The following is a 16350-nucleotide window of genomic DNA, read 5'->3' as shown; positions in this document are numbered from 1 at the left end:
TAAAGGACATCAGCCAAGGTCGGACCCCACATTTTTACCACACCAAATCTGGCCCCCTTTGCAAAAAGTTTGGATACACCTGCTTTAAACCAATGGGCTGCAAAGCTTCATTGTTTCAAGAAGCTTCATTTGGCCATCACTGTTCCCTTGGGGGAGACAGTCAACCTCTGCTGCCACCTGCTGTCAATTCTGTTGTTATCCAACTTGCTTCCTAGCATGCATTACAGCGCTAAAGATTTAAACAACAATCAAAATTCATGTTCTGTGCTAATTATTTATTCAGTTACTTTTCCTGTTGTTTCATTAATTGCTAGTTATGGTATTTGGTAACACTTTATTTGACGGTGGCGCCATATGACTACCATTAGACAATCATAACTATGACATGAAACTGTCATGAGCATTTATGTATGCTTATAGCAGATGTCATTTAGTGTTATCCGGCAAATCATCTCACTTTTAAATGGATGTAAAAGATCCAAGATGGACATAAATGGAATTAGTAACATAATTTGCCGGATGACACTTAATGACATATGCTTTCAGTAATGCCAATGATAGTGTCATGTCATAATTACGATGGTCTTATGACAGTGTTATGACGCCGCTGTCAAATAAAGTGTTACCTCTTAACTCAAATAAATCAATAAAAAGACACACTGGAACATAAGCCGCAGGATTTATAATAAAGGAAAAAAGTAGCGGCTTAAAAAGTCCGAAAATTGCGGTACTTGATTTTTTAAAACCTCGTTGTACATTGAAACCAGTAATCGTCCCATAACTATTCCATAGTGAGAGATTAAGGATGATACGGGTCTAAGATTCAAATCCAGTCCAAAATAATTTGTCGACCCAAGACATGTAGAACTTTTAAGGCCATCTTACTTAGAGCAGCCAACAAAGTGGAATGAGTGAGACCTTTTCCTGTAAAAATGGGTCTGATCCCACAAACATGAGGATACTGTATATATTTTGACTCACCCTCGGTTGCCACGTCTTCTATTTTCACCCCGTGTTTGTACGCCATGTAACCCAACACAGCGAAAATGGCGAATCCTGAGAAGAAACTGGTGACGCAGTTCACAGTGCTGGTCAAAAGAGCATCCCTTGACAGAGAAAAAAGATATATATAATTTTTAGTTAGATTTGTTAAATCTCTCAAACAGTTAAATAAAAAACATTTTAGGAGAGTTTTAGGGACCTGTTACATTTATAGTGTTATTTCATCCATCCATCCATTCATCCACCCATCCATCCATTCATCCACCCACCCATCCATCTATCCATCCCAGAACTGCAAAGCAACATCCTAACCAGTCAGCTAACCATGCCGCCTTAGTGTGAAAAGTTGTAGTTTATATTTCACTTTATACACATAGGAATGTGAATAAAAATGCTGTTTTCACATGTCTTTTCTTGGATTGGCTCTTATTAAATAGGGCAGGTATCCCAATTTCTGAGTTTATAAACTGTTTTGACCTGCAGCTGTGAGTGGAGATTGGGCTCCAGTAGCAGTAGCAAAGTATACTGAAATTTTCTCACACACCCACCAGACCCTATTTTAAAAATGAACCACAATCGACGCAATGGGCACTACTGGATTGAGAAGTAATTGCTGGTTCTTAACTCATTTGCTCCCAAAAACGTATAAATACGTTCTATTTTTAATTGTTTCAGTGTCCCAAAGACATATTTATACTTCTTTTACGTTTTTTTTTTTTTTTTCCAAAAAGACATCTCTGGGTTCTGATTCAATTGAGCTCCAAAGCACAAAGCTGAAAATCCATTTTAAAGCAATAAAACTGGCCACTGGAGGGCAGAAGCGCATTTGGTAAGACCCACAACCCTATTCAACGGCAACGAGAGGCCAAGCCGCAAAGCCCGGGCACCGGCGGAAGATGACCAAATGGATGCCAGGCGGCGGACAACCGAGCAGAACAACCGGTAGGACGCCCGGGATGCCAGGCGCTGGACGACCGAGCAGAACGACTGGGACCACTAGATGCCGTTGAGCCCGTGCTGCTCGTGAGCAGAGCCCGCAGAGACTAAAAATTCCTCTTTTGGAGACAGGAAACGATGAGGGAAAAGTTTAACCGGCTCTTGCGGCAACAATAGCGTCATCTTTCAGTTAGTTATGTGTAAATAAATAGTTACTTTGCTATCAAAAGCTCTATTTGTCTTGTTGTTTCTGTTATTTTGTAAAAGGAAAACATTATTCAGATGTTTGGGATGTAACTAAAGCAAAATATAGCTGTGTTAAAGTCAAAGTTATGTTTGAAATGTATGCTTTCAGAAAAAGTTCAATTTCTCCGTTTTTTCATCAGAAATTGGAAAATTGCTCAAACTAAGCTATTTTCTAATGCTGATTTCTAAAGAATGGAAAAAAAAACCTTACTTTTTTTCTGCTGAAAGAATAGAGTCTAATCTTTCTTTTGGTGGTTTCCATGTTTGTATAGGAATAGAACAGAATTTTCTGTGAGCCTTGCAAAATCAGTCAAATTCAGTAAAACGGCCGGTAGAGGTGTGCATTGGCACTGCCCTCACGATTCGAATCGATTCGGAGGGCCACGATTCGATTCGGACCGATTCGATTCAGAGGGTCACGATTCGATTCGGTTCGATCCGGCAATGCATCGCGATGCATTAAAGCCTGGGATGCATTAAAATTCTAAAGCAAAGCATATTTTTCGTGAATCATGAGGCAACACAAGCGGTCAGACATTAAACAACTTTTTATTGGCTCTTGTGTCACTCCTGATGGAAGTCAAATGGAAAAAACTTTCAGATATATATATTAAAAAAAAAAAACAGATCACAGCATTTAATTATTGTTTTGAATGAGACCAAGGCTTTCTCTTTTTTTTACACTTTACACACAGTAGCAGCCTTTCACACAGTGCAACATCTGAACTCCTGTGCAAAATCAGTAATAACAGTCACTGTATTTTAGTCACAACGACCCAAGAATAAAAATATTCAAGTAAATAGTAATGAAAACGACAAAGAAAATATTGTAGTGCAGCAGCATCTTTATCGCAATATCAATCCAGGGATCAGTTCAGTTGCAAACAAAACATCAACTAAATTGCAATGTAGAACAAAAGTAAAATGTAGGCCTAGCCCACTATATATGTGCAATAAAGGTTAGATCGGGCCTAAAAAATCCAGCCCGACCCAACATGGCCCGCTGGTATTGAAGCCCGACCCGGCCTGAGCCTGATCAATTAACTAGATTTGCAGGCCCAGCCCGAAAAACCCGAATTTTTTTTTTTTTTTTTTTTTGCGTCACTCCAAAAAACGCAAGAAGCAGCAATAAATGTAATTTCTTCGAGTTGGCAGGAAAAACGCAAGTTTTCTTAATGTTTAAATAGTCTACATATTTTTATGATCATTATAAAAGCATTTACAAAATAAAATAATGCTGGGAAAGTTTAATATAACATGCGGGCCACGGCGTTCATGTGCGTGCACAAGCAAATGCACAATACAGAGAGCCTGCTCTCGGTTTTATCCCATTTTTTTTATTTTTTATTTTTTATAATTTATTAGTCCCGCCCGACCCGACCCGAACGTGAATGCTTAACATTTTGGACCCGACCCGACCCGCCCAAAATGTTAATCGGGTTCGGGCACAAGATCTAACCTCTAAGACAGTGGTCTCAAACCGGTCCTCAAAGGGCCGCAGGGGGTACTGGATTTCATTCCAACCAAACGAGACAAATACCTTTTCACCAATCTGGTTTCTTACAAGTGTAATCAGTTGATTGCAATCAGGTGCTGCTTATGTTAGTAGAAACCTCATTGGTTGAACTGTTTGTGCTGGATCTGTTGGAACAAAAACCAGGACCCACTGCGGCCCTTTGTGGAGTCGGTTTGAGACCGCTGCTCTAAGAGATAGGACATAACATAACAATGGCTGAAGCGGAGAAAGAGGGAGCGAGAAAGATTATTGATGCACCTAAGACATTGAAAGCAGACATCTGGAGAAATTTTGGCCTCTACGAGGTTGTTGGGAAACTTGACCAGAGTTATGCGGTGTATAAAAATGAAACATGAGAATAATAATACAAATGGGGACACCAAATCCGTTGCATCACCGGAATTGCGCAGGGAAAATTTTTGAATGTACTTATATATTTTAAAATGCCCTGAATCGATTCAGCTTGTTGCCCGCATCAAATCGAATTGTCCATGCTCCGCATCTGGATGCATTGCCGCATCAATTATTGTTGACACCACTAACGGCCGGGAGCGATGTGCCTTGCGCCGATGAAAATGGCTGGGAGTGAATGAGTTAATTAGCGAATGGTTAAAAAGGGCATCTTGTGGAGAATTGACATTTTAATTCCTTGTATGCAAATGTTGGCTGTCTGGCGTACCGGACCAGAGACTACTGTGCAAATATGCGCTCGGCTTGCCATAGCTGGGTGAGCAGCTAACACATGCTGCGTAAACGCCTGTGTGGCAAGGCAATATAGGTGTAAAATAGCCTGGATAACCTTATTTATTGTGTTAGTTTAGCCGTAGCCCCAGGTCCATAGGCTTTATCAACCGAGGGCTATCGCCAGTCCATCACAGGGCACAAAGACAACCATTCACACACATAACTAGACGTTTGTGCAATTTGGAGGCTTCAGTGAACCCAATCTTCATGTTTTGGAAGACAAGACATCTTGAAGAAGCGGAGAAGAGAGTTGAAAAGAGATTCAATTCCACAATCTCTCAGCTGTGAAGCTGCCGTATTAACAACAATGTCATTATGTTGGCCCTTTGGAATCACATTGTTTTTTATCTAAACCAGACCTGTCAGAAGTGTTTTTGTGCAGGATGCTTACCTGTAGCAGTTGTTGTCAAATTTGTTGTAGCTAGCAAAGGCAATGAGCACCCCAAATCCTGCTCCGAGGGAGTAAAATATCTGGGTTGCAGCATCAATCCACACCTATTAACAAAACAAACCCAGGAAAAATTTTACATGTCAACAAAAAAAAACATACAATAAGTATAGAGAAACAATTTCACACAAACGCATATACCATGATCTTCCTACTCGGTGAGCATTTAACATCGAAAGGATTAACTTATTATTTTGTGTGATGCCTGACAAAACAGTAGCAGTGATGCTAAAGATGAAGATGACAAGTATGGATCCTGAAATGGAATTTACTGAAACATTGCACCAGAGGAGCAAAACAATACAGGAAACTCCTCTGTGGCTGCTCAGTATATTATGCCTAAGCATTAGTGGTTACCAACGTGGTGTTCCCAAGGACCACATGAGTAATCCATGGGCCTGTGCACCTGCGCACCAGTGCGACCAATGCAAAATGTAAATGTGGAGCCTTGGCAATATACTGTATATCGCAATGTTAATTTTATCCAATATCATTCAGGCCTATCCCAAACAGAGCTATTCAAGTTATCTAGTGAAAATTCTTATAGTTTTAATATCGCAATATAACATCGCAATTTATCGCAAACCTTTAAAAAAATCACAATGATAGTTCTTTTCTAATATTGCTCAGGCCTAATTTATATATATATATATATATATATATATATATATATATATATATATATATATATATATATATATATATATATATATATATATATATATATATATATATATATATATATGTACAGTGCCTTGCAAAGTCATTCGGCCCCCTTGAATCTTGCAACCTTTCGCCACATTTCAGGCTTCAAACATAAAGATATGAAATTTAATTTTTTTGTCAAGAATCAACAACAAGTGGGACACAATCGTGAAGTGGAACAACATTTATTGGATAATTTAAACTTTTTTAACAAATAAAAAACTGAAAAGTGGGGCGTGCAATATTATTCGGCCCCTTTACTTTCAGTGCAGCAAACTCACTCCAGAAGTTCAGTGAGGATCTCTGAATGATTCAATGTTGTCCTAAATGACCGATGATGATAAATAGAATCCACCTGTGTGTAATCAAGTCTCCGTATAAATGCACCTGCTCTGTGATAGTCTCAGGGTTCTGTTTAAAGTGCAGAGAGCATTATGAAAACCAAGGAACACACCAGGCAGGTCCGAGATACTGTTGTGGAGAAGTTTAAAGCCGGATTTGGATACAAAAAGATTTCCCAAGCTTTAAACATCTCAAGGAGCACTGTGCAAGCCATCATATTGAAATGGAAGGAGCATCAGACCACTGCAAATCTACCAAGACCCGGCCGTCCTTCCAAACTTTCTTCTCAAACAAGGAGATAACTGATCAGAGATGCAGCCAAGAGGCCCATGATCACTCTGGATGAACTGCAGAGATCTACAGCTGAGGTGGGAGAGTCTGTCCATAGGACAACAATCAGTCGTACACTGCACAAATCTGGCCTTTATGGAAGAGTGGCAAGAAGAAAGCCATTTCTCAAAGATATCCATAAAAAATCTCATTTAAAGTTTGCCACAAGCCACCTGGGAGACACACCAAACATGTGGAAGAAGGTGCTCTGGTCAGATGAAACCAAAATTGAACTTTTTGGCCACAATGCAAAACGATATGTTTGGCGTAAAAGCAACACAGCTCATCACCCTGAACACACCATCCCCACTGTCAAACATGGTGGTGGCACCATCATGGTTTGGGCCTGCTTTTTTTCAGCAGGGACAGGGAAGATGGTTAAAATTGACGGGAAGATAGATGCAGCCAAATACAGGAACATTCTGGAAGAAAACCTGTTGGTATCTGCACAAGACCTGAGACTGGGACGGAGATTTATCTTCCAACAGGACAATGATCCAAAACATAAAGCCAAATCTACAATGGAATGGTTAAAAAATAAACGTATCCAGGTGTTAGAATGGCCAAGTCAAAGTCCAGACCTGAATCCAATCGAGAATCTGTGGAAAGAGCTGAAGACTGCTGTTCACAAACACTCTCCATCCAACCTCACTGAGCTCGAGCTGTTTTGCAAGGAAGAATGGGCAAGAATTTCAGTCTCTCGATGTGCAAAACTGATAAAAACATACCCCAAGCGACTTGCAGCTGTAATTGGAGCAAAAGGTGGCGCTACAAAGTATTAACGCAAGGGGGCCGAATAATATTGCAAGCCCCACTTTTCAGTTTTTTATTTGTTAAAAAAGTTTAAATTATCCAATAAATTTTGTTCCACTTCACGATTGTGTCCCACTTGTTGTTGATTCTTGACAAAAAATTAAAATTTTATATGTTTCTGTTTGAAGCCTGAAATGTGGTGAAAGGTTGCAAGGTTCAAGGGGGCCGAATACTTTTGCAAGGCACTGTGTATATATATATATATATATATATATATATATATATATATATATATATATATATATATATATATATATATATATAGATAGATAGATAGATAATTTTTTTTTTTTTTTTACTTTTTTGGGCAAAAAAGTAACAAAATAATCCAGAAATACAACAACATTGCCAAAAGATTAAAAAAAATTATAAGTTTTATACTTATACCGGGAAAAGCCTAAGTACTGTAAAAAGTACAGTACATGTTTGGAAACTGTTCAAATAAAAACAAAAGCAAAAAAAACTCTCAAAATCAGGTGACTCGGACTTGGGTGCAAAAATATGCCATCAGGACATCTCTATTTAAAAATATTAAATACTGGCAGATGTGTTGAAATAAAATGTTTTGCATAATGATATTTACCATTTTATTGATTACCATGAGGAAAAATGAACAACATGAGTATTAATAATTGTCTGCGCTCTTGTGATCGCACCACAGGAGGAAGCTTGTCTGAGAAAACAGCTAAAAGATGATGGAAACTTTAGAGCTAAAAATTTAAACATAGGAATTTGTGGTTGTGTAGCAATGAGAGGGGCACAGGCCCTCATACTCTCTTTTCAGTAAAATATGGCTAAGTCAATAATTATCCATTAATTTAGCTTCATTAGGGCTGCTAGAGGATCTCCCAGATGATTTTGGGGAAGTGGTAGGGCACATAGTGGCCTGGTCGTACACAAATACGATGTTTTCATCAATGATGACTATAACGAAAATATTTAGTCGACGAACAATTTTTTTATGACGATGAGACGATAACGAGCTAAAGACGTGTCTTGCGAGACTAAAACATAATGAAAGGAACACCAGTTTTCGTCTGACGAGACAAAAATGCGCCATAGTTTCCATCGCGTTCACAATGTGTGACATTTTTATGTGTAGTTAGCCTTCATGGTAGCAGTGTCTGGTTGTGTCACTCATGTGACATGCTCGCCGGTGCCCTCTCTTCTCGAGGTTTGCTTGTTTTGCATCACACAGTCACAGTGAGATTTGTTTTCTTGAGAGAATATGCAACGTTGCTTTAGCCTTTAAAGATCTGTGCTGAGTATTCATCAAACACTAAATGTAACTCATAGCGTTAGCATAGCATTCACGTTAGCATTAGGCTAACAGTGAGCATCCTCTTAAACTATAGGACGACTTTTTTTTTTTAATTTAATTTTTTTTTTTTTTACACACAATATGTGGTGTCCAGGTGGGTATAATTATTTGAAAATAATGTACTGTTTTGTTGCTGAGTGTGTATTACCACCAGGACTTTGGCGTTGTCCTTGTCGACACGACAATATGTTCTCTTCTGTTAATGTTTATTCAAAATTGTTGGAAACATTTACCTATGTATTTATTTATTTATTCTTGGGCTAAAACGTTTGAATTTTACAGACGAAAACATTTTGAGTCAATGTCGACTACAACTACCGTATTTTTCGGACTATAAGTTGCAGTTTTTATCATGTTTTGCCTGGGGGTGCGACTTATACTCTGGAACGACTTATGTATGAGATTATTAACACATTATTATATCGTTTCACATGTTATTTTGGTGTTTTGGACTAACACTGATGGTTCGGTACACTTGTTAGCATGCTTTTTATGCTATAGTTATCTGAATAAGTCTTTATAGCTATGTTACGATAACATACCGGCCACATTCGCATTTCGTTGTTCATGTATCATGTAACATAATCATACTGTACACTTATTCAGCATGTTGTTCTCTACTGTATTTTTATTTTAAATTGCCTTTCAAGATGACATATCTGTTCTACGTGTTGGATTTTATCAAGTAAATTTCCCCCCAAAATGCGACTTATACTCCGGTGCGACTTATGTATGTTTTTTTTCCTCTTCGTTGGGCATTTTATGGCTGGTGCGACTTATAGTCAAGTGCGACTTATAGTCCGAAAAATACGGTAGACGAAATTGAGTTTTGACTCTTGAGTTTTCGTCAACGAAAACTAGACAAACCCATTTTGAAATGACTAAAACATGACTATGACTAATTTTCCTCTAAAAGACCACAGCTAAGATGAAAATTAAAAGAGCTGCCAAAAACAACACTGGTAAAAAAAACTATTCATACTTCTACTTACATGTATGGTCAATTAAGAACTCAACATGTGTACGTTAATGTATCTCCTGCGCATGTTAACTTTGCATCTGATAAGTGTCATACAATGCACTACTTTCTAAAGGAAAAATATATTTAATGAAAACAACAACAACAAAAATAAAGCATATTGCTGTAAAAATAAAAACTCCACTTTGAAAGATTCATATTGTGATGAACAACGATGTCCCACAAGTAGATCTATTTATTGCACCACAATTAGTCCAGCTAGAGAGATGTTATCTTCAGTGTGGAATCTAAAATAAGATTTTATTATCCTCAAGGACTTGATTCTGCACAAATAAACTTCGATTAAGTCAGAAAAAAGCAATAATATCTCTGAAGATTGTATTCAACAAATAAGATTATATAAATAAATCTTGCGACCAGACTGCAGACAGCCAGTACAGAGAATGGATAAATAGACACAACTGCATAATCAAGTCTTTGTACAGGCTCTATGATGCTATTTTAATTTCACCATCGTTAATGTTCTTTTAACAGAATTGCAAGATAATTTGAGGGAGAAAAATACCAAAATCTCCTTTTTCAAGCAATCCTAGCTGGTATTTTACACCTGGCTCTTCGGGAATCTGGATTCTCATTAATATTCAACAGATGGGATGTAATTCAAACACGAGAACATTTCTGTTTGACTGGCCGAAGGCGAGAACCTTGTGGGCAAGTTTTTGTAAGACGACTTTGATTTTTGATCATTTAATGTTTGGTGTTAGACGTTTTACTATGATGGGTGTGATTTATGGATGAGTTTGCCAACTGTTGATACGCTGCGTATTTTTCCCAAGATAGTTGGTGATAGGCATGTCCCGGTATGAGATTTTGACGGTACGATAACCGTGAATAAAAATACCGTGGTTTCACGGTATCACGGTATTGCAATTATAGCTCCAAAATGTGTTATTTTGACCCATACATCTGTATGGGTTAAAAAAAACATAACTTTTTTCCATTGAACAGGATTTTTTTAATTTTTCAGAACATATATATTGTTAAAATAAATAAATAATCAATAAAAAAAACAAATATTTTAAACTTAATTAAAATAAATATAACTTATGGACTATACCCACAGCAGCAGCTCAAGTTGCTCAAGATTAGAGCAAGAACAAAATAATTTCTATAAAAAAGTAAAAACACTTCTAAATAAAATGTTTGAAAAAATATACTGCATGACTTTTTTTTGAGGGTGGAAAAGCTCAAGTGAAGTTTCGCCATTTTCAGCCACTGTGTCAACTCTAGTCTACATGATGTCATGCCTTTGTGTTAAAAAGAACATAAAGAATTCATAAGTTAATAAGTTAGTTAAAAGTGTATAAGTTAGTTAAAATGTAAATATTGTTGTGGAAAAAAAAAAAAAAAAAAAAAAAAAAAAAGAGAGACCTCTTCTTGATCCAGCGAACGTGGATTTGCGCTTAGGGCAAGATCATCTTTCGCAATTAGCGATCTTTGGCGCTATCCCTTTTTCCCCTTCATTCAAGCGAATCAAGCTTGTTTTCTCAAATTCTCACTCTGCGGCTGTAACACTCGACGAAGTTGCTCTCCCAGCTAAGCCTAGGCTAACATTCGTCTTTGTAAGTTTTTAGTTAGTTTGTAAATTGAATTTGAAAGGAAAATGTGTGTTTTGTTTTTGGCGAACTTTTTCACGGTGCTAATCTTTTGAAGCTACTCACACGAGGAAAAATACAATTGTACAACGTTTTAAATGTATTCATTTGGATATTCCACTTACCACGATTTGAGAGCTCTATAAATTGAAGAAAAGTACAGTTTGTGTTTGGAGTATTTGTTTTTGGGTTCGCTGGCTGTCTAGTCGATAGTGTCACTTTCACACACAGCAACAAACGGGAAGGGGTGAGCACTGCCGCACCAAGCAACTTCTGGCTGCATTTTTGACACATATGAAAAATAGCGACTACCGTACTACGGTCTGACGCAAAATTTTAGTGGTTTTGAAACCGCGACATTTCCACACCACGGTAAACCGTGAAACCGGTAACCGGCACATGCCTAGTTGGTGATGACCACTAGTCGACAAGACATAGAATGTGACAATTTATATAAAACAACTTTAATTGCTTGCAGATATTCTTTGGCTCTCTGGAGTATAATCCCTCCAATCAAGTATGAAAAATAACCACTGAGTGAGTGTTTTTTTTATTTATATAAATTTTTTTAAAAAAGTGTCTGTGAATCAGTGAATCATGGGTTGTACAGTATGCGGTTAAATTAGCCCGTGATGGCTTGTGCATGCACCGTACCTTAATTAGCAGTCTGGACATGGAAGATTTTTTTATCTCTTAGTGTGGAGACAGTCTCAGAGTCTCAAAAGTGTACATACTTGTACGCTTTGTACCAAACTATGGGTCGGAGGCAAGTTACATTATGTAAATACTTGCAAGCCAATCACAGAGCACAAATAAATTCACATTCCCACCTACAGACAATTAAGCGTGACTAAACAACCTAACGTCGATGCTTTTGGGATGTGGGAGGAAAATAGGGGTCCCAGGTTATAACTTTTGTTCTCCAATCTGTGAGGCTGGCGTGCTAACCAGTTACCCACCATGCCAACTTTTTTTTTTTTTTTTCGACATCAACTATGAATCCACTCTGTCTGATTCGAAACTCAAATGTGGTCCTTGATCTCATAAGTTTGACTCCCTTTGGTTGCACGTGTTTATTGTTTATACAAATTAACAACATAATTGCAAACTCATGCTTAGAATTATACAACAGTCAAGCTAATCATTGACTTATGACTAATGAAGTTTATTCATGACAGGCAGCCTTTACCTTTCCCGAACCTATTTAAATACTGCGTGAGGAAGGGAATCCGATGTAAAAGACAAATTACGCCAGTGATTTGCTTTGGTAACCAATGATAGAAAATAGTTCCAACAACAACCGTAGAACAAATTATTGCAAATCTAACTGATCTCAATGGGAAAACGACATTAGTAGTATTGAATAGTTGAGTTTAGCTGCTGTGACATTTTGCTGACCTCTAGATTGTTGAGCCTCTTAAAGTCGATGTGCAGATAGGCACGAATGCCATCCATGGATCCCGGCAACGTGATTCCTCGAATGAGCAACACAAACAGGACCACGTAGGGCATGGTGGCAGTGATGTAAACCACCTTAGAGAAAAGCAGACACATTTATCATGGACCTGTACTGTATTCAATGAGAATTAGGTGTGGTGGGCTTATACCTTCCCTGAGGACTTGACACCTTTCCATAAACTGAAGTAAAGAATGAAGACCACCACTACCAGGCACAGTGACAACTCCCAACGAGGAAGGCCCAGGTCCTCGATACCTTTGCTCTCATGGAGGTGCAGCACACCGCGTCTACATGGACAAACAGATGCACACACACAAATTTGATTGTGATAATGTAGAAGCCTGTCGCCTAAAAAGGTATAGCAATACTTGGCCTTGAATTAGAAGAAGTAATGACTTTGAATCCAACCTGGTCATAAATATGACTAAATGTATCTGATGTTAAAGATTAAACAGGGTATTCTCTGGTAATGGAGATCTCATTGAAGACTAGTGCGAAAAAAGTATTTCAAATCATTTATCCAACTGTTGATTCCATTAGATAAAAATTGTATGAGAAAAGATGGGTAAGAATATGAAGCTGGTGGAACCTTGTTGCAGAAAATGGGTATGTTTACATGGACAAAATGTCTTCAATCCGATCAGCGTTCGGATTAAAATGCACTGTGTTCATGGACACTAAAAACATTGAACTGATTAGGTCTTGCGTGTTCATGCATCATAAATTATTTTGACATGCGCAAATTGATGCTGCGTTCATGTAGTGTCGAAATAAAGATAAATATGGTAAGAAGTTAAATTTTGAAAGAAGATTTATGGTCAATTTGCATGTTCTTTTCTGACACCAGCTTAATAACAAAGTGTACACATTATAAAAATCTCATTTTTGAACCAAATGTTGGCTAAAATGTTCAGTTACAAACAAAAACGTACCGTTTGAATTTTTATGCATTCTCTTCTTGTTATTATGGATGAATTAATTGGTCGAAAACTAGTGCTGCAACGATAAACTCGAGTAATTCACTAAGAGAAAAGCTTCGAATCAAATTTTCTGCTTCGAGTATTCGATTAATTAGAGTGGCTTTGTAATGATTTATTTTGAAAGTGTTTGCATTGTTTTATTTATTTGGATGGGTACACTGCCCTCGAGTGGCAACGGTAAATACCACATAACTCATTTAACATGGTTGAATCCAGCAGCTCCCTATTAAGACCAACATAAGGTAAGTGTTTGTTTGAGCTAATGTTCTTTTAATGCATTCGTAATTTGGTTTATAGGTATATTTAGCCCTTTTTTGTGGGAATATGCGTTTGAACGATATGTTTAGAGCATTGTAAAAAAATAAAACATTAGTATTTTATGGCATTTAGGATAGCAGATTTTTGCTATGAAAGTTAGCCAATTGTTCTGTTGCTGTAATAAGATTCTCATTTGACTAGTTTTTTTTGTACCATTTGAGGCTAAGCTCAGGTATTTTAATTTATTTTCAAATAAAAAGGCAGTTTTGCATAGTTTGAAGAAACAATCGGGATTTTTTATTTTGTATTCGCATTTAATGCTGTTTTGAAAGTGCAATAGTAGAAAGCCTTTGTTTTACATCTCCTAAAATTTCTTCTGCGACGCATTAAAAGTTCCTAATCTGATTACTCGATTATTTGAACTAACTAGTTGATAGATGAATCGACTACTAAAATAATTGATAGCTGCAGCCCTACAACAAACCAAAATGAAGTCAATGTCTGCTGTGTCTTTTTTGCTATGACAACAAAAGCACATAAACAGGACGTACTCGTAATTACCAATGTGGTAAGGTTCATCTTTACCACAGCATTTGAAGGCAGCATGACCAAATATACCAGAAAAACTGACTGCCGTGTCAACAATACGTTGTTCTGTTCATTTAGACCAGGGGTGTCCAAACTTTTTGCAAAGGGGGCCATATTTGGTGTGGTAAAAATGTGGAGCGCCGACCTTGGCTGACGTCCTTTACGTGGAACAATATATTTAAGCCAATTTCAGCAAGCCATTCTGTGTGTCACATTTGCTTTATTTTTTTTAAATTAATAATTTCAACAATCTTGCAACTAGCCTTTGTGGCGTTCTCTTTCGACTCTCGGGCTCTTGCGAAATACTGCTGCTGCAAAATTAAACTAGCATCAAGTTGCTTCAATTTCTCACTACGTATCTTCCCTGTAATCTTGTCATACATGTCAGCATGTCTTGTTTGGTAATATCGCCTCCCATTGAACTCTTTAAAAACAGCGACTGTCTCTATGCAAATGAGGCAGACACTGTTGTTGCGTATTTTAGTGAAGAAATAGTCCAATTTCCACCTATCCTTGACGCGTCGGCAGTCTTGGTCAAATTTCTTTTTTTGTTGATTGCCGCCATTTTAGAAAATTGGGAATGTTGCTTAGAATGCTGCTGCCTTTTAGTGGGTAAATGAGGAGCAGCATTTAGTGTGTAAGCTACTTCATATGCTGGTAGAAGTACTGCTGACCAATTAATTAAGTCTGTGTGCCAGCCAGACGTTATTGATTTTATGACAGAGGCTGGGGGCCGGATGAAATTTGACCACGGGCCGCATTTGGCCCCCGGGCTGGACTTTGGACATGTCTGATTTAGACATTAAACGTTAGCATTATTTTGTATATTTTTTCGCGTTTTTCCACCTTTAACTCTTTAAACATTGTTAAGATGTTTTAATATCTCCAGCGAGCCCGTCGACGGGGGGGGTTTACCCGTGTATGCCTCAGGACCATAGGGGCCCCTGAATGACACTTAATTTGTTTTACTTTACATTCACATATTTATTTTTTATTTCAATAATTGTCTGATTAAATATGTTCTACTCGATATATACTTAAAAACTTTAACATATTAACCCCCCCACCCCCCGGTTTGACCCCACTTTGGCACACTGAAGTGCTACGCATTTTCTATCTTTGACTCTGACTGTAGCTGGAGGAGAGCAAGCTTTCAGTAAAATGAAAATAATAAAAAACTACCTACGCTCCACCACATCACAGGGCAGGCTTAACAACCTAGCCATTGTTACCAAACTGCACTTTATGTTAAATTGCGGTGCTCTCAACTCCGCACCTTAGTGTGGACGGCTTTTTTGTCGTCAGTTCGTCCGGGTCTTCCTTCAGGAAAATGGCGATGTGCATAAAAACGCAGAGACACGTGGGATGGCTTTTTGCTGGAACTTTTATTAACAATGGGGGACTCACAGCCACTCAGCTCAGCGCTACCGCGCAACAACTCTCAGCAGCTACTATCTCACCCCCTTACGCTCGCTCACCTCTTCGTCTGTGCCCAATTGGTAAAGCCGGTCATATTGTAGGGGACAGTGGTCACTTGGGGATGCCGGTAACACCATGCTTTCCACTGAGCATGAGCTTGCTCAAAAAATGGATTTCACTTATGTTATAAATGACTTTGCTGTCAAAAAATCTGGGCGGATCACTGTTTGAGGGCTTGATAACCCCAGGGATGTGGAGGGGGCAGGCACAGGATGTTTAGTTATACTATTTTGTTGCTTAGCAAGCAGGCATAGCACTTTCAGCTGTATTGTATTGTAGCCTACATGGGACAATAGATGGAAATTGTTTATATTGTGTCACATCACATTACGGTCTGTTAAATTTAACTGTCCATCTCAAATTAAAACATTGGAAAATTTACACTGTCATTGCTTGCAAAGCGTTAAAGTACTGCGTATGTTGTCGTGACAAGCCGATGGCAGGGGTGGGGTTGTGGGGCCATATAACGGTCTCTTGTCGCCGGCCCCCTGCAAGTCTGTTGACAGCCCTGATTTCCACCAATGTGTTTGTCTAATATACAGACCAGTT

At 38.1% G+C, this 16350-nt stretch overlaps 1 protein-coding gene across 4 annotated transcripts in view; it reads right to left on the bottom strand.

The window, feature by feature from the left end:
- The window catches only part of slc6a2 (solute carrier family 6 member 2), a 106361-nt gene that overhangs the window by 33559 nt on the left and 56452 nt on the right, over positions 1–16350 (bottom strand). For all 4 annotated transcript variants that reach the window (XM_057839685.1, XM_057839658.1, XM_057839675.1 and 1 more), the window contains exons 5-8: positions 12645–12783; positions 12436–12570; positions 4836–4939; positions 982–1106 (exon numbers count right to left, since the gene is read on the bottom strand). In XM_057839685.1, coding sequence (XP_057695668.1) covers positions 982–1106; positions 4836–4939; positions 12436–12570; positions 12645–12783 — 503 coding nt within the window. The remainder of the gene's footprint in view (positions 1–981; positions 1107–4835; positions 4940–12435; positions 12571–12644; positions 12784–16350) is intronic.

Source organism: Corythoichthys intestinalis, chromosome 1, assembly GCF_030265065.1.
Source record: "Corythoichthys intestinalis isolate RoL2023-P3 chromosome 1, ASM3026506v1, whole genome shotgun sequence".
In the NCBI taxonomy this organism is placed as follows: Eukaryota; Metazoa; Chordata; class Actinopteri; order Syngnathiformes; family Syngnathidae; genus Corythoichthys; species Corythoichthys intestinalis.
Note: the sequence above shows the minus strand (reverse complement) of the source record. Positions and strands in the feature narration are given on the sequence as shown.